Below are 27,537 nucleotides of genomic sequence, written 5' to 3'. Positions count from 1 at the left end.
GAGGAAAGCGCACGGGTTTCTAGGCCGAGTATTCTTAGAACAAATCCTGAAGCGCGAGTCTACCATGGTAATAATCAAGCAGGAAAAAGGCCCAAGGTGACACACGGCGAGAACGTTTCTGATTTTTTTTTCTGTATTCTGTCTTGGGGTTGAACGGACGGACAGAACAATCCGTGCTCGTGCTTGTGCTCGTGCTCTCAGGGGGTGGTTTGGTTGGAGTTGGAGGCCGCTCTCTTGCGAGGCTGATCTTTTGGAAGAGAGAAGAAGCTCGCTACTCATTTTACCACTTCACACGGATCTTCACCGAGTCAACAGAGGAGGGGGCCGCGTATCACGGTCTGTCTGCCAAGACCCTTGGTCACATGCCGTGGCACATACCAGATCACGGCTCGAGTCGATCCCCCCTCCGAGGCCTAAGGCCTTGTCCTCCTCCGGGCCTCTCAGAGCATGACCTTTGAGCACGCCGCACGGTAATGGGGCTGGCTAGGCAGATGGCAGATAGATAGCACGCATTCCAGCAGAGTCAGAGGCGTCATCAAAAACAGAAGAGCCAAAGGAACCTCGAAGTTACGAGTAAAAGGGGGTCAGGGCCAAGGAGCATGTCTTGAACTTTTTCTTCTTGTTTTACGGTTCTTTCTTGGATTACAGTAGCTACCGCATCCTTGGGTGGGACATGAATGTCTCACATACCCATCTAGAGGTATCTGGTGTATCTTTCTTTCTCTTTTTTTCTTTCCCCTTCGTGCGTCTAGAGGTCGCCCGTGTCTCACACACGTGTTTCCTCATTCGCTTCTCTCTCGCGTCATCTCAACATCTCTTTTGGCTGACGTTTCTCCTGGGGTTTGTGACCATCTAACTCCGATAGCCCGCATGAATGCTCTCCCGGGGAACGCGAGTGCGCGAGAGTGTAAGTCCGTACCTGTGGTGGTGTCTTGAACTATTGCAAGCGCCCCGCCTTGCCGATTTGTAATATCTCACCAGTGAGACGGTCATCACTGCGCAGGACAGGCCACGACTCACCGCCGGCCTTGGCAAGGTTCACCTCAAGTTTTGTGCCAAGCACCTTGAAGGTGGACTTTTCCGTATCGATTGGCGCAAACAGAGGTACCTCGGTGGTGTAGCGCTTGGGCGGCGAGTCTGAGGTGGGCAGGTCAAGTGCGATGGATTGCGACTTGAACTCGATCTTGGCCGAATCCTTGACGATCTTCTTGAGGAAGAAGGAGGCGATGACAGTAGAAGGGGTCTGGTAGAAGTCGGTGCGGACTGTGTCGAGCTTCTCCTCGCCGCCAGCTGCCGCAGCGTTCTTCTTCTTGCCGCTTCCGATGAACAGGTGACGGCCCTTGGTCTTGCAACCTTCGATCTTCATAAACTGGTCAAACTCGAGAACACGGCGCTTGCAGCAGCTGTAGCCCTTGGAGCCCTCGTGGAAGATGGGGGCACCGGGGTGGTGGACGCAGGATTCGCCATCGCGCGATGAGGCCTTGCGGTAGGTGGCCGAACAGGCTTTACGACGGCAGGTGGTGCCGTCGGGAATCTCGAGGGAAGCGTCGTCGGACTCGGACTCCGGGGGTGGAGGCGGAGGGGAGGGAGCGGCTGTGGCTTGGGAGAGGGGCTTGCGTGCCGGTTCCGCTGCCGATGCGAGCTTATCGAGGAGAGAAGGCGCGTCCGCGGGGTCCGCTTGGGGCTTCTGCTCGATCTTTGGGGGGAGGTCGGTTGTGGAGTGCTTGCCGGTTGTGCAGGGGGGGATGGCCATAAACTCCTCAAAGGTGAGGACACGGGGTTTGCAGCACTTCCAGCCTGTTTGGTAGCGGTGAATGAGGTTAGCCGCGGTGTCTCGTGTGAAATGTTTCCAATGCGATTGATTGCGGTTAAACGGGGCTCGTGGCAAGGGGATGGGAGAGGTGCAATTGGACGAAGGAAGGGGAATCCCATGACATCCGCACGGGACAAGAACGGGAAGGACGCGTTCTCCATGGAGCATGGCGTAGCACTTGTGTAGAGTTTGTATGGTGATTGGGGGGCTAGGAGTGAGTACCTTTCTGGCCTTCATGGAAGACGGGAGGACCGGGGTGGTAGACACATGGCTCCTCAGCATCAGAGTAGAGCTTGCCGCAGCCCTGGTGGACGCACTTTTCTGCCATGATGGGCTGGCAGGATGAGCTAATGCTGCTTGGCTTTCGCTACCGTTTTCGCGTGCTGAGGTGAGATGCAATCGAAGTTTGCTGGACACACAGTGATGCTCCAAGGAATTGGAGTGGAAGGAAGGGGAAAGAAATTGTTAAGGATGAACAAGATTCAAGATTGACGACGGGTGACGTTTGAGAATTGGTGTGGATGAAAGAGGCGGCGGGTCTGGCAGGATGTAAATTGTCGAAAAGGGCCCCCGTAAGTGGAAGTGATGAGTGAGGGGTGGTTGTCGTCGATGGAGGGGTTGCTATGTTCTCCAGGATTCCAGAATTTCCCAGGGGTCGTCGTCACTGCGATTTAGCGGCTCAAAATTATGCATGTTGGGCACAAGCTCCGCCAAATCTTCCTGCTGATTCGCCGGAGATGGATAACGAAGGGTGGGGTGCGACTGCTTCAAAGTCCTGACCGCCTTCCTGAAGAAGACGTCCGTAATGTGACCACATTCGGCAAGAATTGACCGAAGACAATGACAGGTTACATCCGGCCTTGTCCTTGCAGGTTCGGAGTTGCAACTCGGCCGGGGTGGAAGTTCAGTCGGAAACTTCAAACTTACGACCCAAAAAAAGACCAGACATCTTCAGCCCACACTTTTGCCTTTTTTTGCCCATTTCATCATCATCACAAGACGGACTGGGACGAGCAGCAATTTTGCTTTCTTCGTGGCGGATCCAACCATTCAATCAATCGGACTATTTCGAAACGATAACCAACGGGCGTTTCTCTCCACACCTTCGCAACTGGCAGACGTTGGCAGGTCACATCATCTCACTTTGAATCTCACAGACATATCTCAAATACAACCACAGACATTGTACGCCCCTCCAACTCAACTCCAACATCAACCTACCCTGATCCCTGGTACCAGTCGTCATATTTGACATTCCTATCCTTTCTCTCCTCCCCTCGTCTTCCTTTCCCAGCTGACCGAGAACGAGGCTGTTTCACAGCCTTCGAGCCTCCTTCTTTTTCTCGGTTCAAGAGTATGTTGTGCCCACACACTACGGTGGGATAAACGTCAGATTTCGAGTTAATCGCGAGACGTCCACAGCAGACTTGCAATTTGATCTGCAGCAATCATAAAAATGTTTGCGCCAACACGACGTTTATTTCAAAAGGTCCAACCATGTCGGATCACCCTCTTCTCCCGCGATGAGTGCGGCTTGTGCGTGCGGGCCAAATCGGCACTCTCCAACGTTTGGGATCGCCGGCCTTTTGCTTACACGGAGGTCGTCATCACGAAGCCAGAGAACAAGAAGTGGAGGGACCTTTACGATTTCGACGTGCCCGTGGTAAGTTCATCCTTCTTTCCTTGCCGCGTGGGATGAAAAGGAGGCCATCCGATGATGCACATCCACCTTCGCAAAAGTTTCCTGCAAAAGTGAGCCTTTAAACCTTTCTAATCCGTTGACGTGCGCCCCTTTACCCCAGATCCACATTAGCAAAGCCGAGGCCCCTGAGGAGGATGTCAAACTCGTGGGCAAAGCTGTCAAGCTCATGCATCGATTCGACCCAGATCAGATCGAAGCCAAGATGGATCAAGTAGAGGGAGGAAAGTAAACTCTGTGAAGATCGTCTTTCTTACTCATCCAGAGCGGCCGCAGCGTTGCTTGGCTCATAGGAGGTAGCCAGCAGGCGAGCCAAGAGTTCGACCAACCAAGCAGCACAGCCTACTCCTCTACCATATTCGATACCCTTCTACTCTCGAGAATCTCTAGGCATCTCCTACGATATCGCTCAGTACGATCCACCCTTGGCCGGCTTCGCCCCTCCCCTGGCTATGCTCAATGACTCCGAGACTGTGTACTGCAATGCCGTGTAATCCGTCGCCACGCTAATCATGTCGAACCCCTTATCCGCGAAGAACTTGGACTGTTCGCCGCTCGTGCAGAAGATGCCGGCCTTCTTACCCGCCTTATGCGTCGCCGCGAGGATGCGCTCAATAGCATCGCTCAGCTCCTTTTCGATGACGCCGTTAATCACTGGGTGGCCAATGTTGTTTCCTGTGATGCCGGTCAGCCAAAATCGTCCAACTTCAAGTGAACAAGCGGCCCAAAGTGCATGGCTCAAGGGATGGCATAAACTGACCAAGATCAAAGGGGCCAATGAAGAGCGCGTCAATACCCTCCACCGCCGCGATCTCGTCAATGGACTCGAGAGCCTCCCTGGTCTCAATCTGCACAATCGTCAGCAGGCTGTCGTTGGCCTGCTGCAGGTACTCCGTCATGCTGGGGGCCGGGCTGAAGCGTTCCATGGCGAGAGGCGACCCGAACCCACGTCGTCCCCACGGCGGGAACTTGGCCGACTGCACCAGGTCCTTTGCCTCCTGGGCGGTTCGGAGCAGCGGAACGAGGATCTTTTTCAATTGTCAGCCAAGCTTCTTCTCTTTGCGAACACCGCATGTAAATGAAACATTCTCTCTGTTCACATGAGGCTTGTCTGCTTACCCCGTGAGCACCGCAATCCAAAGCACCTGAATATGTGGTTAGTCTGATTTGCCCCAGTCATGAGGAAGGGGTAATGCTCTTACGCTTCACCATCCAGCTCTGCATGTCCGGCAACCTCACAATGGGAGATACACCAGCCGCCGCAATGGCAGGGACGGCATCGTGCATGGCGCCATCTGGGAAGTAGGACACCAACAAGTCAGCTTCTCATCTTGATCCTCTCGTTCAGCGTTCAGCATCAACATTGCTCTGATGACTCAATCAAGCTCACCGTCAATGTTCCCATGCTCGCAATCGACCAAGACCCAATCCACGCCGGGACTCCGGGCAAGCACCCGGGAGACGTTGGCGCCGGGAATCATCTGCCACAACCCGAAACTGGGGCCGGCGCCCTTGGTGAAGGCCGTCCGGAGCTTGTTGGCCGCTTGCATCGCCGACATTGTAGTTTGTATACACGAATGTGAAGTGGCAAATTGACGAATTATAATGATGGTGTCTATATGATTTGCAAGTGGCAACAGTTCCTGTGCGACGTAAGATACAAATCTTTTGTTTCTTTCCTTTCTGATAGGTTTACTACATGATCAAGCACCGGAATCGGCTCATGATGTGAACCAACCCCTCCAACCCAATGTGTCACCCGCGCCTTATGTCAGATACGCGTAGGGGTCTGTCTGTCTGTCTAGTGCGGGGGTGCTTTACTGATTTCTTCGGAGGGAAAGCCGGCCATGGCGCCCCATTCTACGCATGCACGCGGATAACAGATAGAGGCGGGCCGGGGGAGGTAAAGCGGGTTTCTAGGACAGGAACTCGGTCCATTCCCACCACAGTATCCGTACCATGGGTGAAAAAGACCCACGGGACGGAGATATTCATGCGGCGGGGTAATTGTCGGATGTCATTGGGGGTTATTAGTCTATCAGAGCTACCTTACCCAGGGAGGAAACGTGGGGGAAGAGGTATGTTTGGGCGGGGCTAGCCGAATTCCCGGCTCCCGCGACCTCACCACAGCAAGCTCCCGTCAGGTGCTTGCTACCTGATGTCACCAAAGGTATATACAGAAAGGTAGGTACCTACCTAGATAAGTGCGTGCAATTAGTCCAAGCTTGAGACCCTCGAAACTTCACAAAGAACACAAATCTGGTCACAATATAGACTTTCGGGACTTCAACTCTTCGCCGTCAAAGGATGGCCGCTCCAGAAGCCTACCCGAGCGACATTGTGTTTGCTCGTAGCTTTGCTCTTTTTATTTCGTTGAATGTGGGAAAGCAACAGCTTATTGTACAACTTTCAGGAACCCAGATCTGACGCTGCGGATCGCAAAAAATGCGCCAGCCATGTACGATGTAGGCATGCGTATGCCCTCTTTTCTCTCTCTCCAAACTTTTCTCTATGTTTGACTTCCCGGATGCAGATTGGTCAGCGTAGCGATGTCTCGTTTGTGGCCCAAAGACGACTCTCTCGATATTTTCGTCCGGGCCTTGTCCAAAAGGGTTGCTCTGCGCGGTAGCAACACTTGTTGCCATAAACGGCCAAGGATCCACTCGCGTAGAGTGTCGAATACCCACCTCTCGCCGACCAAAGCCTGTATAGGTCGCGTTGGGCGTGGTCGTTCGTGGCCCGTCTCCTTACTCTTCCCCATCGTGGGTGACGTTTAGTCCTGGAGGCAGCTTTTGCAAGGATATGTGAGTTAGACCCAATCAAGGCTTCGCAGTTATTGACATACCCGAGATAGTCCTCCTTAATGCTGCCAATCGCCCACATCTCACCGACTTCTGTGCGCGTACCAATTACCTTGACACGCACGTGGGTTCCTGGTTCAATGATGGTATCTTCATTGTTGGTGAACTGCGGCGGTGTCGCATTGGGATCCCACTTGATCTCGGACGGGATCAGCTGATAAAGAAATAGCAGCGGTTAGCTATCGACGAAAAGGTACTGCCTGGCCAGCGCGGAAGCGAGAACCTACATGTGCCGACACGAATAACCGCAGAGGCCCCGCCTGGGCGAAAAAGCCCTGGTGATTGACTGAGTAGACCACAGCATCAACCTGGGTTCATGTCAGAAGCCGCTTCCCCGACAAAGCCAGGCAGATTTATAGCAATTACCGTCTCGCCCTTGAAGGGTCGCCAAACCACGGCTCGGTATCCCACCGTGAACTCGGCCAGGCCACTGCCTGGGAGAATGCGACCCTCGGAAATATCGAAGGTATCCATGATGGAAATGATGTAGTAACTTCCTGCGCAGGTGCCTTCCACGTCCTTCAGCAACTTGCTCGTCACCAGCTCGTGCATGTTCCGGCCGAAGTAGGAGGGGTGCAGGGTGACCCTGCGCTCCATGTTGTAGAGGAAGAACATCGTGACGGCTTTCAAGGCGCAGAATGCTCGGAGGCGAGAAGCGGATCGTCGTCGTGTCGTCGTCAGCGATGTTGGCCGTATCCTGCCTCCAACAACGCGTCGGCGCGTTATTAACCCAAGCTCTTCGTATTATATGCGAATAATTCTAGTGCCCGTGTTGACGTGGTCTCAATCGATCCGCGATCGAGTGACACGACTGGAAGCGTGGGGTGAAACAATCGATGCGCGGCTTCCAAATGCAGACCGGTGAGTAGGGTCAGAAGTCGCGAACAAGCTGAAGCTAGAGGGTTGCAACGCGCGACACGCCTCCGAGAAAGAAAATACACGAGGACGGAATAAAGGAGAAGCGCGAGGAATCGGGATTTTGACGAATATCTCCTCTGTGGTGCGCTGAAGGAGATGCGCCGCCAGCGTTGTGACTCGACGGGTAGTGAACGGAGAGGTTGTCCTGAGATGAACCTGACGAGGCTGAGATGGCCTTGTTACGGCAAGAGGTGGCTCCTGAATTTTTTGGCCTGCGGGCAGCCACACCTACACATGCCCCAGGCAGGAAAAGTGGGATTGGCAGGAGCTCAAGCCACACCTTTCACTTCGTTCTACCGCGCTTGCGCTAAAGCACTGCGCTAGCGCGGAAGGCCCGTGGCGGAAAGGTCGTCGCTCCGAAGCCGGGGTAAGCGCGATGTTCAGGACGGGAACCTTGGAAGGCAGGTACTTTAGGCGCGACTTGAATAGTGATTAAATGAGCGACAAATCCCATTCGTGGATTGCGATGCTGGAGAGTGCACTGTCAGATGCCAGCAGGATGCGACAAGTGGCGCCATTTGGGCCGCGGATGTGAGAGCCCAGCCCTAATGAGTTGGAGCTGGCGTCATAATTTGGGCTTGCGGCACAGATCACACATGGAGTCAGTCTGTTTATCCAACGAGGACTGTAAAATTGGCCAGCTTCATGTTTTGACATCCGGATGCCCTTCAAGCTCAATCAGAAGAGTCGGTTAAGAGCCTCCCCAGCCTCCGACGCGCTCACACGACAAATGCACGACGTTAGATTGGGCGGAGGGAATCAGTCGTATGTTTGGTGCATGCACGTTTAGAGATTTTTAGTGGACTCATTCCCCCCAAATTTCCAGTCAGAAGCCGCCATTGTGGACCTTGTCGCTTCCAGGACTGCTGGAAATCCAGTGGAATCCCTACGAACTCCCCGAACCGAAGAGCAAAAACGCGCTCCCAGCGGCCCCACGGGTACTTGCACCGCAAAGGTTCGGCGGAAGGCAAAGTAACTCGACGTGCTTGGGTGGGACACATTATCACATATGAACACCATTGCAACCCTGTCCGGAACACGACGGCATTCCCTCAAGTTCCATCATTCGCAACGACGCCAACATCACCAACTCTCTCCCAAGTCGCCCGTAGTGCATCCGCGACTAATCTAATTTTTGGTATCGATACGGCCGTTCCAAAGTGCATCGCAACCAATCCGTCCGGCCCGCTCACGCTCCAGCTGTTGCCGATCCGCCCGCGGCTGAGCCTCGACCCTGCAGCCAGCCTCGTCTTGGTGCATCTATCCTGCAACAAACCTCGGCTCTCAGTCCACCACATCGCCCTTGGCTCAGGTCTCAGCACCATCTCATTTAATTCACCGCCATCATGTCTTTAGACTTGGAAAAACACCTGACCTTTGTTCGTGAACTGTCCGACTTTCCAGAGTACGTCGTTAGCATGGTTGCTAATGAGCTCACAGTATGGTGCATACCACCATAATACCGTCAACATCGGCATCCACATGGCATGTGTGCCCATCATCTTGTTTTCCGGATTTTGCCTTGTAAGCAGTCAATGAGATGTAACTCGAGTCTTTTCATCTGAGCTCATACAGACTTCCCCAGGCCACCAACACAGGAACTCTCATTCCACTCCCTAGCTGGCTCACCGTCCCTAATCTAGATCTTAACTTGGGGACACTGGCAGCCCTGACTTGGGGTGGTCTGTATGTTCTTCTCGAACCTGTTGCCGGCACGCTCCTGGCCGTCATTTGCTTGGCCGCCACTGCCGCTGGCAACCACTTCAGGGTTGAGAACCCTACCTTGACCAACCAAGCCGCCATCGGCATCCACATCGCCTGCTGGATCTTCCAGTTTATCGGGCACGGCGCCTTCGAGGGGCGCGCACCGGCGCTGTTGGACAACCTGGTTCAGGCTGTCTTCCTGGCCCCTCTCTTTGTTTGGCTTGAGTTCCTGTTCAAGCTTGGGTACCGTCAGGAGCTCAAGGGCCGCGTTGACAAGGCCGTCGAGAAGGAGATTGCCAAGTTCAGAGCCTCCAAGGCGAACGGCGACGCCAAGAACGGAAAGGCCCAATGAAGTCTTTGCAGACCAGCCGATGACAAAATACTTACCCGGTCTTGCGATGTAAATTCAACCAAACTCACACACCTATCGGAAAGACTACAAGCGCTGGCCAAGTGCTTACTACTCCGCCTACCTAACTAACACTGACAGAGATGAGCAAATTTAAGAAGGCTGAGAAGCCATCACAGGGAGGCCACGGGCGAACAGAAGAGATATTGAAGGATTAAGGCCCCACGGCGTGGAAGCATTCGGGCAGGAGCCATCACTTCATAGGCGGAGTACTTTCATCATATACCAATTTGAGCTTACGCGTATACAGATTGTCAATCGTTGGATCTGTTGCCGGCCGAGTTACAATACTTTATGGTCGGAAAGGAGTTTCCTATTCGGACCCCTTTTGCGCGTTGCTTGCTTTCGGTTATCGTGTTCTTCTTATTTTTGGGAAGGGAAAGAAGCCTCTATTTGTCCATGTCAATTAAACAAGGAAACCCCTCAAAACACATACATAGTTCAACAAACATGAAGCATTCACTCACCAAATCTCCTTCATCCTTCCCCCTCTACCTCGTCTCTTTTGCATCATAAGGTATACCTAAGAATGGTGATCTCTCCCTCTCTCTATCTTGCGCGCGTCACAACACACAAAGGACTGAACGTCGGAACGAGCGTCAGAAACAACCTCGCGGCGGGTGCCTCTCCCCTAATGGGTCACATCGTCTCGGCGATCCTTGTTACCAAACGGGTTCCAACCGCCCTTGCGCTTGCCACTCTTCTTTGCCGCCTTCTCCGGCCCCGGCGACGGCGGGGGCGTGGGACGTCGTTGAATACTCGGCTCCTCGGGCCACGGAGCGGCCCGCTCCTCTCGATAGCTGTTGGCCAGTTGCTTCATCTCCCTGCCTCTTCTCACGGCGATAGACTGCCTTGCCGGTGATGGCCCATCGGCTTCCTTCATGATCCGGATAGCCTCGTTGGCGGCCTGTCTACCCGAGGCCGTGTCTCTGCCGTAGCGGTTCTCCTTTGTCGGTCGTTCATATGGGCCCTCTTCTGAACTTTGGCTCGTTAGCTCGTCTGAGTTCTGTCTTGTTTGCTCTTCCACCCGCCGTCTCTTTTTCTCTTGTGGGTGTTGTCTCCATTTGTCTTCTGAGCATCGTCGCTTTTGCTCTTGTGAGCGTCGAGATGATTTGCTGATCGGGCTACCAGTACTGGTTACAGTGGGCAGACGTCTCGGTTCCATTCTCCTGCGCTTCTTCTTAGTAGTCTTCTTATTCCCGGGCGTCGATGGAGGAGGCGGAGGCGGTGGCGGAGGGAACATATTCTTGGAACGGAGTCGTGGGTCCTGGTATCCCGGATCCCCGCGAGTGTCACCAACCGAAGCAGCAGGAAAGGTAGGAAGAGCGGGGAGAGGCCTATCAGCATAATTCTCGCTCCCCTCAACAAGAGAAGCATCACCGCCCTGAAGTCGAGCAGCTTCTTCCATCTCCCGCTTCCTCAACCCCTCTTGGTAGTCCTCCTGGATCGACCAGTAGTTTGTCCGCATCTTTTCCTCCTTCTTATCCTGTTCCTCCTTACGCCGCCGTGAGGCCGCCAGCGCCGCTGGCGTGAGCTTCTCGCGGTACTTGTTCGTCGTGGTCGTACTAGTGACCATGCCCTTGGTGGCGATCCCGGTCTCCTCGGCAGTGCGGCACTCTGGGCAGGTGACGTTGGGCCAGACGGTGTCGTTGGCGCGGAGCTCGCTGCAGGGCTCTTCGGGGGCGTCGCCGAAGAAGAAGGAGAGGACTGGGCGGAAGCACCAGCCCGCTCGATGGCGCCATGTCTTGCGGCAGGTTACGCGTTTTCGTTCTTGGTGCTGGCATGTGTAAATCGTTTTGGCGAAGCACATTGCTGCTACTCCTATTGGATGAAGTTGCCTTCAATGGCGAACGTGATGCTGGCTTTGGAGACTCAAGTATGTCCACCTACTCCGGGAAGGTCTTCGGTTATGTCAATCGTTGTGATATAAGTGATTTTGGTTGCTTTGGTTTGTCTTCTCCGGCTCTGACTTCTCTCTCGTTCAGGATACTTCTATATAACTCTGTCACAATATAGTCTTTACTCGCGATCAAATATCATCGACAAAGGGTAAGCATGAGATTTGTTGCAACTCTCTTCATTCACGACAATGCACACAGCCGTTGTTTGGCATAATCCCTTTGTTTCCGTGGCCTCGAACAAGAGAATCCAAGCCTTTTGACACAATACACACAAGAGACTTTGAACACCTGTATCTATTCACAATTCGAACTTGCTGTAATAAGTGAAGACTATGATAGGCAGTCTTACATACGACTGTGACTTTCCTTCATAACTTGATCAAGTGAGTCATTTGCATATCAACTTTGCCTACTACCAAGGTATCGAGCGACTCAACTCGACCTCGACAAACAATTATGGTACTTCGGAGTCTTGCTTCCCGTCTCAAGCTCGAGGCAAATATTCAACTTACCACCTTTATCACAATACGTGCAGCTGACTTTGGAAACGAAGAAGCGCCATTACTACTACATTACATGCTTACATGCTTGTCGGGTATTGAACATAATGACTTCTTAAGATTATGTAACCGAACCTCTTTAAGTAGTCAAGACTAGGTGTAACAAAAGTTCTTTGTCCTGAACATAGCCTGCCTTAAATGTTCGCTTCCATTGATCAAGAGACCTTTTCCTAGTTGTGAAGAAGACCAATCATCAAGAAAACAAAAGGCCTAATGCAGTAGCTTAGTTCTCTCAGTCGCGTCCTTTCGACGTTCTTTCTATAGTTTCATAGTTCACATGGTTAGGCACACAGTTGTCTTTTTTGATTACACCAAGAAAATTCCAGACTGTTAAGCCCTTTCTCGAAAATCCTACGGAAATCCCTGGTCACCCTTTCCCCTGTCTTCTCACCCTATGATAGTCCATCTTGATACCAGCCTCTCAGGCAGATTCAAATGTATTTCTAGCTCAGGACACCCAATTTCTTCACAGCCGCTTGATCGAACCTAGCTGCATATATCCTCATTTCGTATGCCAGCATGTCTCATCGAGTGGCAACTGCAATAGTTCTCAAGAAGCTGGTACACCACGGCCAATGCAAACTCCAACAGCAGCATAGATGGAGCAGAGCCATTCAGATCCCGTCTATGACGGAATATCCAGCCAAATATCCAGCCACTATCACAACTTTGCCTGTAATCAACCCGGGCAACAACACACAATGGAAGCTCATTCGCTACTCGATGCACATGATTCCCGGATTCTAGACCTGGTGACTTACGACAGAATGAGAGGGGAAATTCAGCTTCCAAGAGCGTCCACGTCAGGTCCTCGACGCTTCGCGATCTCCAATAAGTTGCCCAACGGCGCAAAATGGGCTGTCGAGGATCTTCATGAACAGCTGACTATATGGGGTGATGAATGGAAAAGAGTATGGGAGAACAAGTCAACAGATACCGCGCGGCGAATCAGTCTCGTTCATGCGCCTGTATGGTGGCAGAAGGCAGGGAGATATACGGACGCGTGGATCGACGAGAGAACGAGGATCGTCATCTATCAGAAGATCGATGGCACCCTGCAAATACTTCAGTCCCTGCGAGAAGGGATCACCGCGTCGTCACACATCTTCTTTGGCTATACGCCGAGAAGAGGTCATGTGGCCCTGTGGTTCCTGCCAAAGACCCCTTCGAACCTTCGCCGGCTGCCCAAGATCGTACGAGAAAGCGGAACGCCTGAATCATCTCATCACACTGGTCACACCGAGACGGGTTGTGACGCACGCCGAGATATTGTTCGACATGCCATCTATAGGAGATTAATGACTGGGTGCAGGTTGAATCGCGAGACTTGTTCTCTGAGGAGATCTGATTCCAACGAGGTGAGACCTTTGGCTGAGGAGATGGAAGCTCTGATGCGTCTCGTAGATGATGCCAGATTCGCAATGTTTCCCACTACCGCGAAGGGTTCTCAGAAGCAGCCGAAGGTTTGTAGAGAAGACGCCAGGGATGAGATGTTTGTGACTGCGGCAAGACACACTGGGGAGTCACGTAAGGCTCGGCATTCTCCCCCTCCAGATCGAGATGATCTCTCCAGTCGTTCACGAACCAATAGTACGCTCGACAAGTTGAGCCCCCGCTCTTGCTCAACAATCACAACAAGGAATGAGATGTCCTCGTCCCGGAATGACGAGCAAGTGCTCACTGGGCTTCACTTGGTCCAACGCCATCCTCGACCAGACGTCTCGGTAGTTGTGGGACCGCATCCCGGACACCGAGGGAATATTTCTCGAGTCCCTTGTCATCCGGGAGCATCAGATTCAGAAGGGGCTGGGCCGCCTTTCGCACGAGAGGAGACGGACCAGCACCGCGTAGCGCACAACGACCACGAGGCACATGGCCGCGCTCATCGCAGGCTGTGCGACAGCGACAAGAAACGGACCCACGTGCGGAGGCAACACGAGGAATTACGGGAGAAACATCCCAAGCTCGGGCAGCGTCGGAGGATTGAAATTGGCGAGGAGGTGGAGGAGGAGAAGGAGAAGGCGGGTTCGCGACTGGGCAATGCGGGACGCAGCCAAGACCGGCGTGACCAGGAGCAGCGGCGCCACGAAGAGGGAGGGATGGCCCGCAGGCGAAGGATTCCCGGAGATGGCAGTCGGAAGAAGCTTGTATTTGCTACAGTCCCCGCTCGCAATCGCTCTCCCACGAACCCCGTCAAAGGCTCCCCAGGCCAGGTCGTCGGAATGTCTCTGGGCCCTTCCAGCCCGGATGCCGGCAACGAGGATCGGCGGTCTGAAAGGAGACCCGGCAGCTTGCTGCATGAAAAGGAGAAAATATCGGTATGGGAGGCTCGGCAGGAGACACTTGCTACCTTGGAGGGAAGAAGCTGAGTCTTTGCTTGCTACATTCACTATCATACTGCGTGCTTCACGAGCGGGCGGCCGCCAAACTGCCATCTGTCTAGAGTAGCAGCCTTTGCTTAATTTGGATAATGGTCACTGTGAAGGAGGGCGAAAGACATTATTTGTCGGTTATTGCGGCAGGGATAGATGAATATGGATATGCAACATCCGCTTGGTGACCTCCTTTTAGTTGTCTCTAAGTTGACAGCCGTGTGACAGCAACCGGGGTGACGTTACAGCTGTCAAGCCAGACATGTTTTCTGGCGGTAAGTTGGGTTGAGATTACCACCTCCACCTACGTATGAGCAAGATGTCTCTTCTTTTTGAATGTCCTCAGATTGTGGTAAACTCCCTTTGTCAGTGACGTGCTAAGATGACGTGCGAGTTCAGCCTGCATTCCTCTCAGAATATCCCTTCTTCACGCAAAGAGGTGTTGAATGTTGAATTTGGAGTGAAAGAAAAGTGAGGGAACAGCCATTCGTCTCAAAATCTTGGCAGGATTCTGACGTGGCTTGCAATAGACCGATACGGAAGGTTGATTCAGCCTCCTAGATGTCCGACCCGTACTTCATGTCCCTCATTTTATTATCCGGGCTGTTTATGGCTTGGTGCCAACATAGGCGGAGCCCTCCTCCAAAGAGCGAATTCGACATATGCTGGAGAAATACCTCAGGCAAGTCAAGCCAACCGACACAGCCCCACGACTACCTATTGCGGCCCATGACGGTCCTCAATGTCTCGCATCTAAGATGGCGAGCTATGGCGTGAGAGGCGGAAGGAGTTATTATTCACAACTTGACTTGGTCAGAGTGAGAAATGTGTCGTGTCGGCCCGCGACCGCCTCTTGCCAAGGATGAATTCTTGAGCATGTCAGATGGCGGAAGCCTGGAGCGTGATTCGACAGACTTGTTGGTGAGACCTTTTCAAAATCTTGCCCTAGAAAAGCTGTCAGTTCTCAAGTTTACTTCGGCTCTAGGCGCTTATGTCTAGGCGGCTAAAACGGGGTTGGGCGGGAATGCAAGCTCCCGTTAGGGAGAGCGGGAAAGGAGGCAAGTTGAGGCTAAGAGGCTTTGGGAGGCTGAGACAAAATAGACTTATTGTTTTTCTCACCTCACAACCTCCTACGTAAGAATTTCTCCGACAAGCATTACGATTGCATCCATCTATGTGTCCTGCCGACGAAAGCAGAAGTTGCAGCAAAGGCCAGGCGGAGAGACAATTGCAGTAAGAGGCTCGAAAGCCATCTTTTTGAGAGGATATCCTGGCAAGCGGGCTCCATTGATCATCTCCTGTTGATCGTTCGGGAGGGGGCAACTTTCCTTCGACGCTGCCGGATATTGAAGAGCCACGCCGTAACATCACATCATCCGAGAGGTAGTGTGGTATGTGTTCCTACCGGTGATCGGCGGCGGGAGCAACGGCGGGCGAAGAATGAGCTGACTCTGATCACGACAACTCCCCCCCGCAAACGTCACTAGGCCTTCGGCCGAAATATCCTTTTCGTGTCTCATCGGAGGGTATGGGTGGATATGGGGATTCGCGCCTTTCCGTGACGGAGATCGGGTCTGGGCGGAAATTGTGAGCCCCCGTGGGACTCATTCCCGCGAGCCGTTCGCAGATGAGAGGCACCAATGAGGAAGCAAGGAGGAAAGATGCCACGATCCTCCCACCGGTGGATATGTCTCACATTTGAGTTATCCATCAGAGACATGACAGGACGGATCTAGCAGCGCGCAGGCTGGAGCGACGGTCAGCGATTGGTCGACTCTGACGGGAGGAAGCTGTCAAAGGCGCTTGGCCTCAGACTTCCCGCCCTCACTGGACCGCCTTGGCCTTAGGAGCCAAGGAGCCTAGCCTTTCGTGCCCGCGCAAGGGTCCCTCTTCATGGTTGGCTCGGCGTCAGGTTCCGAAGCGAAACCTCTGTGATGGGCCTCTGCGGGAAATGTAGCCGGGGACTTCACGAGACTGTCACGCTCAGCAGGGGATCAACGTGAACAACACGTTGAGGATTCCTTGCGATCTTGGCGCTGATGTGGGCCAGTTGCAGGCAAAGTCGACGAAGACGGAAGGCGGACTGACTGCTCCTCGACGACGACGCCGACGACGATGTAGAGACAGCTCGCCATAATCCCTCAGTTCATCGACAGCCCAGAATCATTATAAAACACCTCGTCGTCCGCCGTCCAGATCGTAATATCTCCTCTCTCATCATCACACCGCGCCTTCACTACAGGATAGTCAGCCGCTTCAACTCTCTCAACTCTCAAGTCTTCGGATCACTCACTACCACTTCTTCTTCAAACCAATCCCCCTTTTCTTCGGAAACCCCAACCATCAAAATGAAGTCCGCTGTCGTCCTCACCACCCTCCTGGCCTTCGCCGCCGCCAACCCCGTTGCCATTGCCAACGTTGACAACACCAACGCCATCGCCAAGCGCAATGTCGAGCTCGAGGCCCGCCAGCTTGGTGGCATCGACCTTGCCACCCTTCCCGGCTTGGGCGCCCTGGCGGGTCTGGGTCTTCCTGGTCTCTCTAACCTCCCCATCAGCCCGAGCAACATTGTTGCCATCCTCACCGGCCTCTTGGCCAGTGTCCTCAGCGTTGTTGGCAACATCCGTAAGTGAATTAAGAGCTCGTAGATCGAACCGTTGCAACTGACAAATCCAAAAGGCCAGGGTGTTCCCGGTGCCGGTGCGATCCCCGGCCTTCCTGCCATCCCCACCATCCCCGGTGTCTCCGTTCCCGCCATCCCCACCGGTGCTGTCAGCGCCGAGCAGCTCACCGCTTTGATCGGTGCCCTTCAGGCCCAGGTCGCCAACGCCACGGCCATTGGCTCCGGCCTCCCCGCCGGCCTCAGCTTGACCCAGCTCCAGCAGATCCAGGCCATCATTGCCACCATCCAGGCCCAGATTGCCCCTCTCGTCTCTGGCACCGGTCTTCCTTCCCTTCCTGGTGAGTACTGTCTATGCCATTCACCTTCGAACAGTTACTGATTCTTCAAATTAGGCGTTCCCGCTGGCGGTCTCCCCGACCTCGGCGGTCTTACCTCCGGCCTCGGCGGCCTTGGCGGCGTCCTCAGCCTCATCACCGGCCTTCTCGGACCCCTCCTCGGTGGTCTTCTCGGTGGCCTCGGCGGCGGCCTCCTCGGTGGCCGTGCTTAAATTCGAGAATCGTCGCAGGCCGGTAACTCATTCGGGCAGGTACTCTGCAGCCACGGAACTGCACACCCATGACGAGTTTCGGCATAATTGACAACGCCCCGTCGGCTTGTCGACCGGGCTTCTCGCAAAGCACTTCTTCCACAATCACTCCACCCACAACTTCCAGCATGCGGTCTGCATGATACCAAAAAGTTTCCGAAGACTTTGAGAGGAAAGGACTGGAACGCGAGGGATTTAGCGGTGATCATTCAACATCAACCGGGGACTTTGAACTTTGTTGCGGGCATCTGGCGAGTCCTAGCGGCTCCTTTTCGCCTTGCTTAATCTCTTGTCTTTAATCATTTTTTACCAACCTAGCTTCTCTTCTATATGTCCCCCAGGACAACACAATAAAAACTGTCGATCCTTAAAACTTATCGTCTCTCACAGTGATACTCTTTATGAGTGGATAGTACCGACCAGCCGCGCAAGAATCGATAACAGCTGATTATTCGGTACGACTATGCCTAGCAGATCAGCTCAAACCGACGTTGTGTCCAGTACACGAAGAAGAGGCGTGTTGAATTGGGCAATATTGCCTTCGAGTTGTGTCTTTTCCATCGAGTACCAAAGCCATGTAATTCGCTGATCAACGCAGTTTGGTTTGCATATGGCAATGATTTGCGAACGAAGGGATGGATGGGCAGAAGTTGAGATGAACCGTCGTTGGTCGTTGCAATGGATGCATACTCTTCGATAATCGAATAGCCAGCCACCCTATCGGGCTATCTGAGATAAGCGCATATTGAGGGGCTGCAAGGGAGCCGATGCCAGGTAGTGGGTACCCGATCTCTCCGTCTCCCCTTCCCCACACACCTACATCATCCATCGAAGCCTCCTCTGCGATCGATAAACCGAATTCGCTATCTTTCAGCTTTGACCATCATCTAGCTTCGTTTTTTGCCTATGAGCTCCCTGACGTCAAGCCACTCACTCGCACAGCCAGCGGCGGGCGTTTGCTTTCAGAGGAGCAGGGTGGCACGCCGGGCAAGGGTACGGCATTGCCGCTGTTGCTTCTGCTCCAGCCCTCTGGCTCTCCCGGTTCCTGCAAGCCTCGAGTCTGCAAGGTCCTGACGGCCTAGCCGTTTCCAAGAAATCCCAAAAATCGGGGCCAAAAGATGACCAGACGATGCCTGACGCGAACCCCACGCCGCCGCGTCTATCGGGTCAATCTCTGCTCTGTCTGAAATCTAGAACAGCGGGACGCGGCGGATCCTCTGGCATCATCCATTGAGACGCGGTGATCGAGGCTTCCTGTTCTTGACTCGAACGACTTTCTCGATCCATCTGTCTGCTGATTGTCTGGTCAGGTTGGTCTCCTAGAATGAGACGGCGGAAGAGTCTTCCGGATCCTACCTTGTCCGAATGCGGTTTGCAACGTCGGTGGTGAACAAAGCTGTTCAAAAAGCGTGGACATTCTTAGCTACCACAAGTCCAGCCCAACCCACGGTGATAGGTATCACAAGAACGGCTGGCTGCGCGTGTTGTTGAGTGCCTCCGAAACGAGGGCCCCGATGAGAACAGCAGGACCCTGACGCAGGATGGCAGACTGCATCGGTCTAGACGCATGATGGCTGCTGCTGGGCGGCGCGCCGGCAGAGTTGCCGTTTGGCGGGCTTCCCCACACTTTTACTCTCCTCCCCCGCCGATCGTTGCCTTCCGCGGTGGAGAGAGTGGGCGGGAGCGTGAGCCAACGAACGATGATCCGTACATACGTCCCCAATGTCGTACCTACCTACCTACATGATCGTTGTGGCAGAGAAGCAGCACCAGACTGGGCGCAGCTTGAATGTCCAATGGCGATGATCCCTTTCTGCCCCTTTCTCTCTTGTCTGTATGCCTGCTTACCTATCCACTGCAATCATTTCGTCAGAGCTACTATGACATGTGCACCAGGACGTAGATCTCGTACCGGTTTGGGCATAACATCACGTGTCGAGCTCATGATTCGCGAGGGCTTGCATGGAGAACGCCGCAGTCATGCCTAGCGTAGCAAGTGTAGCAATACCCACCGCAGAGAAGAAGCGAGCCCCCCCTTCAGATGTTTCTATGGGTTTCATAGCGAAGCCTGGCACTCGATTGTCATCCGTTCCGACCATGGGGTCTCCCTTGCTAATTCCAAGATGCTTCGGGAAGCGGGAAACTCAATGCTCAAAGAGGATAGACCGTGCCATTTTCTCAGGATCGACGACATCTGACTGGCTCTTGATGTCAGACTAATCCAGCATCTTGTCTCCAGCTGGGAGCCATTGCATCGCATCGCAAGCTATCAATCGTGCCAGGCTCAGTGTGATCAGACCATGTACCTGCGCGGGGTAACGAGAGCGAGGGGCAGTTAGGGGTCTATGTCTTGCTTGTCCATCGACTATTACGCACTTCCCGTTGGTTAGAAGACGGCAGACCACAGCAGAAATGATGGAGGGAGGAGAGCACCAGCGCTCGACCTTCTGCCGTGACGTCTAACACTAATAGCTACCATTCATCCAATCCATGTCAGTGTACCTACTTTCAATACCTCGTGACCAGTGCTCCAACTCAGCCAGAAGCGGTGCTTGACAAAGCCATAGCACACCAGCAGACTACTTACACTGGTATTCGACGATGCACCTTTTCCCTCGAGCGAGTTCCCCGTTCCCAAGTCCCCTTACACTAACATGGTAGCTCCCCACGTAGCCAAGTAGCGTTAGTCTTTCTAGCGTGTGATGGTGACAGACGAGTAAACACCGTCATCGTTCTGACCGGCCCATCGACAAGCTTTCCCGCATCCCTTGTGTCAGGGGAGTGGGCGGTGGTCTCATTGGTGAAGTCATTCTCAGGGTGTGGGTGGTACAGGATCACCATGGGCCCTTGTTCGAGCTACCTACCTTGAACGTATGCCCTATGGCAAGTCGAAGCTCGAGCTAGGTGGTGGGTGCTTCGACCCAGCTGTGACGCCGGATTGCTTATATACCTCCTCTTCTCCCCCTCATATACTCGATATCCTTCACTCCATCACAGCTACAAACGACTTGACAACTACACCCATAAGCCATTTTCGATTAGATATCAAGTCACATACACATCAACACCGACCGTCATCATGGACTCAAGCAAGAACGTTGATATCCCCGTCTCCCCTACCGGTCGCAGACGTGTAAGAACCCCTTAAATTCAGCTGCACATGTCACGCTGCTCACACGTGTAAACCTCAGAGCTCCGGAACCCTCTTCCAAGGTCTCATGGACCAAAAGCGCCACGACGGCAACGCAGCCCGTAGACAGTCAATGACAGATTCAAAGCCGGCGCCGGGATTCATCGGGCAAATGTGGCATAAGTAGGTTTATCCCAATGGTTATACTATACACCCCATACTAATGCGCCCTTGTAGCTGGACTCGTGGCCCTGCTAGCCCCCCGAAATAGGATCTTTGTGACGAGAGCATGGCGATAAGGGAGTTTGTAAGATTGAGTGGGTTTGGCGTTTTGGGACATATGAGAAGCCCTTTGAGGTACTCACTTTTGTAAAGTTACACGGCACATATTAGCCTATCACAATTTGCCGTACAGAGTATGGAACATCAATCTCTATTGACTGGGCCTGAATATCCTACAGGACGATCGTGACTAACACATGATTCTCCCAAGCGTGCATTTTGGGAGACCTTGAACTTGGCGGCAAGTTTCAACCATCTGTTGAAGACTGCATTATATAATTATGTAATACACACAAAGCCCTTCGTTAACAAGTCCTTAGCTGATCAACTTGTTCACTACTCCGAGAGTCAAGATGATGGATTTTACATTTCGAGTAGCGGTGTGTGTCTCCCAGAGGGAATGGTTGATCTACATTTTGTTGATCACGTACTCCAGTAACTAAAAGTTTTCAACCCTAACTCAGTTCGTTCATTGCCGCAGTATCCGTCGACGCTAGGAACACCACGACACATCAAAGCTGGCATGTGGTTCATTGCCGTCAACATGTTGCAAAACACAAAAACGAAAGTCAAGTGGGAACGTGGTTGGGGACAAATGTCGGATCTGAATTACGACTGCCGGAACTATATCCTAGGGAATCAAAAGTCATCCCACTCTAAACAGTAATCCTCCACCCGCTGTCCCCCAATGTCGTCAAAGTTTTAACCAACCTCGAAAGTCGGGAACAAGTGCCAGGCTTGCATTCCCATGGCTTGAAGCCAGAATACCCCACCTGTTGCTTCCCCTTGTCGCGTGGTCCCACCGTAGAACCCCAAAACTGTTGATCGAGACGCGAGCTTTTCTCCATGGCCACAGATGTGACCACATCAGAGAGACGCGACCAGCCCAAACTCATGAGCCCTTTCGGGCCCCCAATACAAACGTTGTCCCCACGTATCGGCACCCGGATGGGTGGTGGCGTGTATCGTGGGGTAGATCCTCCTCGGCCTAGTCCGAGATGCTGGCTCCGGAGCAAAGTAGCCTCTGCCGCGAGAAATCGTGAGAGTTGATGTGACGATCTCGGCATGTCGCTCTTACTATCGCGCTTATCTCCTTCAGAAAGGACCCCGTCTGTAGGCACTGGATAGGCAGACTGTTTAAATATATAACAGCCTGCGTACCCCCGTCTGTCAGGATTCCGACAGCGGTTGTGTTGCTCAATCTTTTCCATCAGTCGCCCACAAGCTGCAACGGTGGGTCGGGCTCTTGAGCTTCGCAGCTTAAGAGCACCAAACACAGTACGCGAGTACGTGCTACATCTCGATAGTTCCGCATAATGCGAATTAACACAGTATATGCCCAGAGGGCGATTGTGACAAGAAATACTGACATTGCTGTCGATCTCGATCGTCGTTTCAACCAGGTTGCCTTCGGCGGGCCTGGAAGCCGGTCCGGAGACCGGGGCCAAATCGGCCATCTTCGGGGGTGGGGGCCGGAGCCGCCCACCTGTCCAACGCTCATGATCCGGTGATCCGTGGATCTGAGCGTAATCTGGACATTTTCGTGCGCCAAATGGCGTAATTGGGTTGCCAGGATAACCTTTCCTATTCGCAGAGGGAGACAGACATAATTCCCGAACTGCAGCTGCAAACCCATCCGTGCCGATCCTCAACGTAGAGAATCGGGGCCTTTTAAAGTCCTGCCCAGGACAAATCATGATCAGGGCGCCGTCCTTTTTCGATCCAATGTCCTGTAGCTCAGGTTAGCGGTACGATCAAGGCAGGACAAGTACGGTGCAAAATACTTACTATCCATACCGTTTGGCAAAAGAAAAGAACCGAGAATGCCAAAGTCTCAGACAAACATGTCATTATCGTGGCGGGTCATCAGAATTAGGTAGAGTATGTCGAAGTCTAATTGCTGAAGAAAGGAGATGGTGTCGTACGTCTTGGTTGCCCAGCCTTGGGAACGTCGCAAGTCTAGAGATCGTTGCTAAAGTGGGTTAGTCGGGGAGCTGTCTTGCTAGAGCTATACAAGGTTTTCGGGACATACCACATGTGACTCCATAACGAGTATCATAAACGTAACCTCAATACACGGGCTGTATTTGCCTCTCTATGTCGTCCATTCGTTGCCATGATGCAACCCCAAGGCCTTTTTACGTCCTGCCCAGGACAAAGTGACGAAGAAAAGGCCAGCGAAGCCGAACGGATGTCTTAGGCTAAACTCCAGCCTAACACCGCGTGCGCCTCCAAGGCCCCTGATCGGTGCGCAAAGCATAGCACGGTGATATATTCGTGATGGTAGAGAAAGGGCAGCTCATATGAGCTCACTTGCTCTGTCGGCCGACAGCATGTCTGGAAGCTGGGACTGTTGCCGTTAGGCAAAGCCCAACAAGCAGAACAAGGCTGCGACTGCGTACCTTGAGCAACGACTCAAGATTACCGCAGCACCTTATGTTGCGACTGGCCACGAGAGGCAGCAGTCTGGTCGTCATCGTTGGAGCATGCCGTCGCAGACTAACCTATCGGGATAGAAAGTCTTCCGGGCGGAGGGAGCAGGATCAACGAGCTTGCAAATGATAGCAAATATCGTGAAAGGATGGTAGAAAAAAGAAAGCTGTTGGCTCAGAGGCACAACACGGAAAATTTGCTCAACCATCCATGGTGCGGGGAGATTGTTGATTGCCTCTGGAACTTGACGGCGTCGAGAAGTCGTGGTGGAGGAAGTGAAGATAGGAGAAGGCCGAAGAGGGAGAGGAGGGCTAGAGGTGGGTATTTGTAGGGATGTGTGGAGGGGGTGGTGGAAACTACCTTCATGGGCCAGGGCACCCGACCTGTCGCGCGTCAGTGGTGGTAAATCAACCGGGAGAAGCTAGGAAGCTGGCGCGCTTCCCTCAGCTGCTGCAAGATGCTGGAAAAGTAGCAATTATTGATCAAAAAGGTTTAACAAACGTTCTGACGGTAAGAATACAAATCGAAGAAACGAGACAGCCTACTTTCTCGGGAAGCAGACGTGATAGACTCAAAGCTGCAGCTGCAGGACGCGACATTTTCCGGGAAAGGATAGGCGCACGAGCGCTGTTAAGGCAAGGTACCTCACCTAAGTCACTTTTAGTAAGGAAAGCGCGCACTGTACCTACCTTACATATCTGTACATAGTATCCGTAAAGCTTAAGTACTAGTAGGTTAAGTAGCTCAATGCTCATTTCAATCATTAATTGCTGGCTTTCTTCGCTGGCACTACCTGATACCTGACGAGTTTTGAGTACGAGAAACCAGCCCTGACTTCCATAGAATGAAGAAAGTGGAATTCCATTCCAGCAGGTGGATCTAATTGGTTACATCAGGTCCTTTTCTTTCTTATGGGAGCAACCACCGAGGCTTATCACCTTGGAACAGTGAACTTCACAGCAAAGGTGCGAGGGCAACTATAGCTTATTTGAACGGAGCAGCCGCTGTGGGGTCTGTATTTCATTGAGAACATATACTGACATTCATCTTGACCGATGCCAGCCAAGCCTTTCTGAAGTACCTTACATCATGCTCCTACACTGACCATGTCGCCGACTCGTATCACTGGACGGCGCGTTCCTTCTCCGAGCAGTGCCTTAGTGGAATCATGGCTCATATGAGTGCCAAAGTACACTTTGCCGTCGAACCTTCTGACCTTGCTCAGCGTCACGAAAGGTTCCTGGTGTCTTTCGCCGCTCTCCTGGTCGACGCATACCATCTGGCATCTGCGGCAGGATCCCAGCATAGTGAAATCCTCACCACCAATCGTGAGTTTTGTCCATCCATCCTCTGCCCATGGGAGATGGTCAGGATCTCGAGTTGGCCCGACCAAGATATTGCCTCGGAATGCTTCGGAGGGAACTGGTTCCCCGCCAGTTGCCTGGATTTCGTCGTTGAGGGCGCGCAAACTCGATGTATTGATCAGGAGTATTGGGCTCTCATTGGAAAGTAGAATCTTTGCTGGTGATTGTTCAGAGTCCGAATCCGGCGGAGAAGGCAACTCTGGAGATGCCCCGAAACTCCCCTTTGGGACCCAAACTTGAGGGTGCTGATGTTTCTGCACCTTGGCTTTTGAGTGACGCATACTTGGTCCCTGTCCTCCCGCTGGAAATCGTGCCAATGCGCATGGCACACCGAGAATATCACTGAAGAAGCCGTTGACATGATCGGAGGCATACACTTGCGTCGTAATCTTGTCGCCGCATACTCGTGAGGACCTCTCACGAGGGCCGCCGTTTGTTTCGAGGTAAGTGGGATCCGCAGATAGAGGAACCGAGATCTCGTCGGGTAGGTGAGAGAGTTTTCTCCCTCTGTACGCTACACGCAGCACGCCACCGTCGAAGTCAAGAGTGGGTTTGATGAGGGCCATCTTGGGATACCTCTTCTGGCTTAGTGCCTGTCCTGACCCTTGGTGGACAAGACACCACTCTCTATCCCAAGCCAGACCTTCGGGCATGACTTCCCAGTCCATACCGAGCGGAACAGAAAAGGCGCCACAGCTCTTGATCGGGTAGACGCTGATGCCCTGGACCTGGAACCCTATCGATGAAGTCTGGTTTTCGGCGCGACAGTCATCAACTGACACTTCTTCTCGATAGAATTCATCAATAAAGTCGATTAGGAAGTCAACGTCGGAAATAGTGCTCATCGCACCAAGACTTGCTCGAATAACGCCAGTCGGCTTTCCAGCGATGACATCTTGGTCAGTGCCGCAGCGAAACCCAGCGGAGAAATTCTTCCTCATCTCCCATGGGCTCAGGCCGAGTGCTGAAGCGATACCTCCAGGACTGCAAACGCCGCCGGTTCGAATATGTAAGTTCTTCAACGTGGCTAATTTTTCAAGCTCGTATAGACTGATCCAGGCTCCGGCAGCGTCGCGAATGTTGAACGAGATGAGTGGCCCGCTTCCTACTGAGCCATTAACCTCGCTGCGCCGTTCTGAGTAGATAGTGCAGACGGGCAGCCCATTTCCATGTTTGAGGCTGGCAAGTCCATCGTATAGTCGGTTTCTGAGGAATGCTGTGTGCGATGCTACGCTACTCATGCTTCCGAAGAGCTCTGCGTGAACATCTAGAGCAGCATCCAGTCCTATGATGTTATGAAATGGAAGAGTGCCGTCCTCTAGCCTTTCATGAAGGAACGTCGATTTTGGAGCATGCCATCTTTCTTTTCCGCAGACAACCATATCGACGGTGCCACCCCCGAAATAGCGCCTTTGGTTGAAAATCGGCTCGGCCTGCCTTCTAACAATCAAAGCGCCAAGGTCTGGAAAGCCAAAGATTTTGTAAAGACTCAAAACCGTAAAATCGGGTGCCGTCTCCGAGTAACTGAGATCTAGAGGAGAAGTGGCCACTAGTGAGGCTGCGTCCAATAGCGTAAAAAATTGCCGGTGCGAGACGGCAGGCGACTCTCGCAGTAGAGATGGCCACGTTAACGGGTAACGTCGCCCATCCATATGAGATTGAGCTGAATATGAAAATAGCGTGGGCGAGTCTGATGCTTCCGAATCATCCAGAGGAGATTTCCCATCAATCCAACGTCTCACATCGTCATCCGCAACGCATCTGCTCTCACGCGCCTCTTCGCGAACCCCTATTATACTTGTGTGGCAAGCTTGGTGGTATACGTAAGAAAAGCCCTCTGGTGAGGCTCGGAAGGCGTCGGAAACAAGTTTGATCCCAGCTGTGGTGTTGGAAACGAAGACCAAGTCAAATTCCTCAGGGTCAGCGTTGAAAAAACGGAGAAGTCTGAGGCGAATATCTTCAATGCGAGAGGTGCTATACTGAGAAGAAGGCGAAGCGGAGTGGGGGTTGCCCAACAAGTTTGATGTCAATTCTGCAGAGAATCTGTCAACCAGAGACTTGGCATATAGCGTTGTTCCGGCATGGTCGAGATATATGGAGTCTGTGTTGTTGGTCAGTAAGTTGAGGTAGAATAATTGTAGTTGATGAACCAATGAACCTTTGATCATGGGGAACTCCCTATCCCTGAACTCATCCACTCGGGAGTTATAGCTTCTCATATCCGCGTCAACCATGACGGTGAAAAGTGTTTCCACGAACACCACAGGTCGTAAAAGGCAAAATATGAGTTGGTAGTCAGGGTTGTTAGGGAGGGACATGGAAGTAGGTAAACAGCAACGTTGGGAACGTTAGTGACCTAGTGACCCCTCTGTCTAACAAATGCGCCGGATTAGGTGAGACGAAATGCCCGTCCAAGCCCATGCATATCCGAGTGAATGTGTATATGAATTCAGAGATTGTCTGTGTGTCATTGTGGGAGAGAATCAAAACACATCTGCGAGGAAAGGAAGATTGCCATGAGCCAAGACAGGTATCGTGGGATGGCGGCTTTGTCCGCCGTTCATGCTAGAATGCCGGGCACCTCCGCTGCCTCAATAGGCCGGTCGTCAATTGCCACAAGCCGTCTGTGGCCGTCATGGGGAAACAGGGATAGACAGTGCGGTCGTAGGCGATATAAGCCGACACTGTGAAACCAACCGTGTCCCAATTGCATTATGTAAGGTATCGCTGCGCACGAGCCCGGAAGTAGGGGAGGCCCGAAGACAAGACCCCATCTTTCTGGGTCGCGTACGCACGGACCAAGGTACTCTACCGAGCCGTGTTTAATTGAATCGCGAGAAAGCGCGTTCCGCGACCCTGGCATCGCGTCGTTCCCCGGTCAT

The 27,537-nt window shown here is 52.9% G+C and overlaps 11 protein-coding genes across 11 annotated transcripts; 5 read left to right on the top strand and 6 right to left on the bottom strand.

The window, feature by feature from the left end:
* Positions 1 to 937: 937 nt before the first annotated feature.
* On the bottom strand, positions 938 to 2,141 carry CCOS01_04652 (CORD and CS domain-containing protein; the record flags this gene model as incomplete). Its single annotated transcript, XM_060452833.1, has 2 exons — positions 938 to 1,797; positions 2,036 to 2,141. The coding sequence occupies 2 exons, from the start codon at positions 2,139 to 2,141 to the stop codon at positions 938 to 940; spliced, it is 966 nt and encodes a 321-aa protein (XP_060316791.1).
* Positions 2,142 to 3,269: 1,128 nt separating this feature from the next.
* On the top strand, positions 3,270 to 3,744 carry CCOS01_04651 (glutaredoxin-like domain-containing protein; the record flags this gene model as incomplete). Its single annotated transcript, XM_060452832.1, has 2 exons — positions 3,270 to 3,476; positions 3,616 to 3,744. 2 exons carry the CDS (start codon positions 3,270 to 3,272, stop codon positions 3,742 to 3,744), a joined length of 336 nt encoding a protein of 111 aa, XP_060316790.1.
* A 177-nt stretch (positions 3,745 to 3,921) lies between these two features.
* On the bottom strand, positions 3,922 to 5,071 carry CCOS01_04650 (HpcH/HpaI aldolase/citrate lyase family protein; the record flags this gene model as incomplete). Its single annotated transcript, XM_060452831.1, has 5 exons — positions 3,922 to 4,187; positions 4,273 to 4,540; positions 4,632 to 4,657; positions 4,715 to 4,807; positions 4,903 to 5,071. 5 exons carry the CDS (start codon positions 5,069 to 5,071, stop codon positions 3,922 to 3,924), a joined length of 822 nt encoding a protein of 273 aa, XP_060316789.1.
* Positions 5,072 to 6,285: 1,214 nt separating this feature from the next.
* On the bottom strand, positions 6,286 to 6,988 carry CCOS01_04649 (DNA-directed RNA polymerase II subunit RPB7; the record flags this gene model as incomplete). The annotated part of the gene is made up of 4 exons (XM_060452830.1): positions 6,286 to 6,301; positions 6,358 to 6,527; positions 6,601 to 6,681; positions 6,740 to 6,988. 4 exons carry the CDS (start codon positions 6,986 to 6,988, stop codon positions 6,286 to 6,288), a joined length of 516 nt encoding a protein of 171 aa, XP_060316788.1.
* A 1,649-nt stretch (positions 6,989 to 8,637) lies between these two features.
* Positions 8,638 to 9,347, top strand: CCOS01_04648 (uncharacterized protein; the record flags this gene model as incomplete). The annotated part of the gene is made up of 3 exons (XM_060452829.1): positions 8,638 to 8,670; positions 8,732 to 8,815; positions 8,877 to 9,347. 3 exons carry the CDS (start codon positions 8,638 to 8,640, stop codon positions 9,345 to 9,347), a joined length of 588 nt encoding a protein of 195 aa, XP_060316787.1.
* A 688-nt stretch (positions 9,348 to 10,035) lies between these two features.
* On the bottom strand, positions 10,036 to 11,214 carry CCOS01_04647 (uncharacterized protein; the record flags this gene model as incomplete). Its single annotated transcript, XM_060452828.1, has 1 exon — positions 10,036 to 11,214. The coding sequence occupies one exon, from the start codon at positions 11,212 to 11,214 to the stop codon at positions 10,036 to 10,038; it is 1,179 nt and encodes a 392-aa protein (XP_060316786.1).
* A 1,352-nt stretch (positions 11,215 to 12,566) lies between these two features.
* On the top strand, positions 12,567 to 14,234 carry CCOS01_04646 (uncharacterized protein; the record flags this gene model as incomplete). Its single annotated transcript, XM_060452827.1, has 1 exon — positions 12,567 to 14,234. The coding sequence occupies one exon, from the start codon at positions 12,567 to 12,569 to the stop codon at positions 14,232 to 14,234; it is 1,668 nt and encodes a 555-aa protein (XP_060316785.1).
* Positions 14,235 to 16,585: 2,351 nt separating this feature from the next.
* On the top strand, positions 16,586 to 17,407 carry CCOS01_04645 (uncharacterized protein; the record flags this gene model as incomplete). Its single annotated transcript, XM_060452826.1, has 3 exons — positions 16,586 to 16,862; positions 16,917 to 17,198; positions 17,253 to 17,407. 3 exons carry the CDS (start codon positions 16,586 to 16,588, stop codon positions 17,405 to 17,407), a joined length of 714 nt encoding a protein of 237 aa, XP_060316784.1.
* Positions 17,408 to 20,525: 3,118 nt separating this feature from the next.
* Positions 20,526 to 20,847, top strand: CCOS01_04644 (uncharacterized protein; the record flags this gene model as incomplete). Its single annotated transcript, XM_060452825.1, has 3 exons — positions 20,526 to 20,579; positions 20,638 to 20,759; positions 20,814 to 20,847. 3 exons carry the CDS (start codon positions 20,526 to 20,528, stop codon positions 20,845 to 20,847), a joined length of 210 nt encoding a protein of 69 aa, XP_060316783.1.
* Positions 20,848 to 21,514: 667 nt separating this feature from the next.
* Positions 21,515 to 22,709, bottom strand: CCOS01_04643 (uncharacterized protein; the record flags this gene model as incomplete). The annotated part of the gene is made up of 2 exons (XM_060452824.1): positions 21,515 to 22,588; positions 22,656 to 22,709. The coding sequence occupies 2 exons, from the start codon at positions 22,707 to 22,709 to the stop codon at positions 21,515 to 21,517; spliced, it is 1,128 nt and encodes a 375-aa protein (XP_060316782.1).
* Positions 22,710 to 24,378: 1,669 nt separating this feature from the next.
* CCOS01_04642 (MOSC N-terminal beta barrel domain-containing protein) lies at positions 24,379 to 26,889 on the bottom strand (the record flags this gene model as incomplete). Its single annotated transcript, XM_060452823.1, has 2 exons — positions 24,379 to 26,756; positions 26,814 to 26,889. 2 exons carry the CDS (start codon positions 26,887 to 26,889, stop codon positions 24,379 to 24,381), a joined length of 2,454 nt encoding a protein of 817 aa, XP_060316781.1.
* Between the last annotated feature and the right edge of the window lie 648 nt (positions 26,890 to 27,537).

The sequence above is a fragment of the Colletotrichum costaricense genome (assembly GCF_030867565.1).
Source record: "Colletotrichum costaricense strain IMI 309622 chromosome Unknown Scaffold_4.1, whole genome shotgun sequence".
NCBI classification, from domain to species: domain Eukaryota; kingdom Fungi; phylum Ascomycota; class Sordariomycetes; order Glomerellales; family Glomerellaceae; genus Colletotrichum; species Colletotrichum costaricense.
The sequence above is the reverse complement of the archived record's forward strand: the minus strand, read 5'-3'. Positions and strand labels throughout refer to the sequence as shown.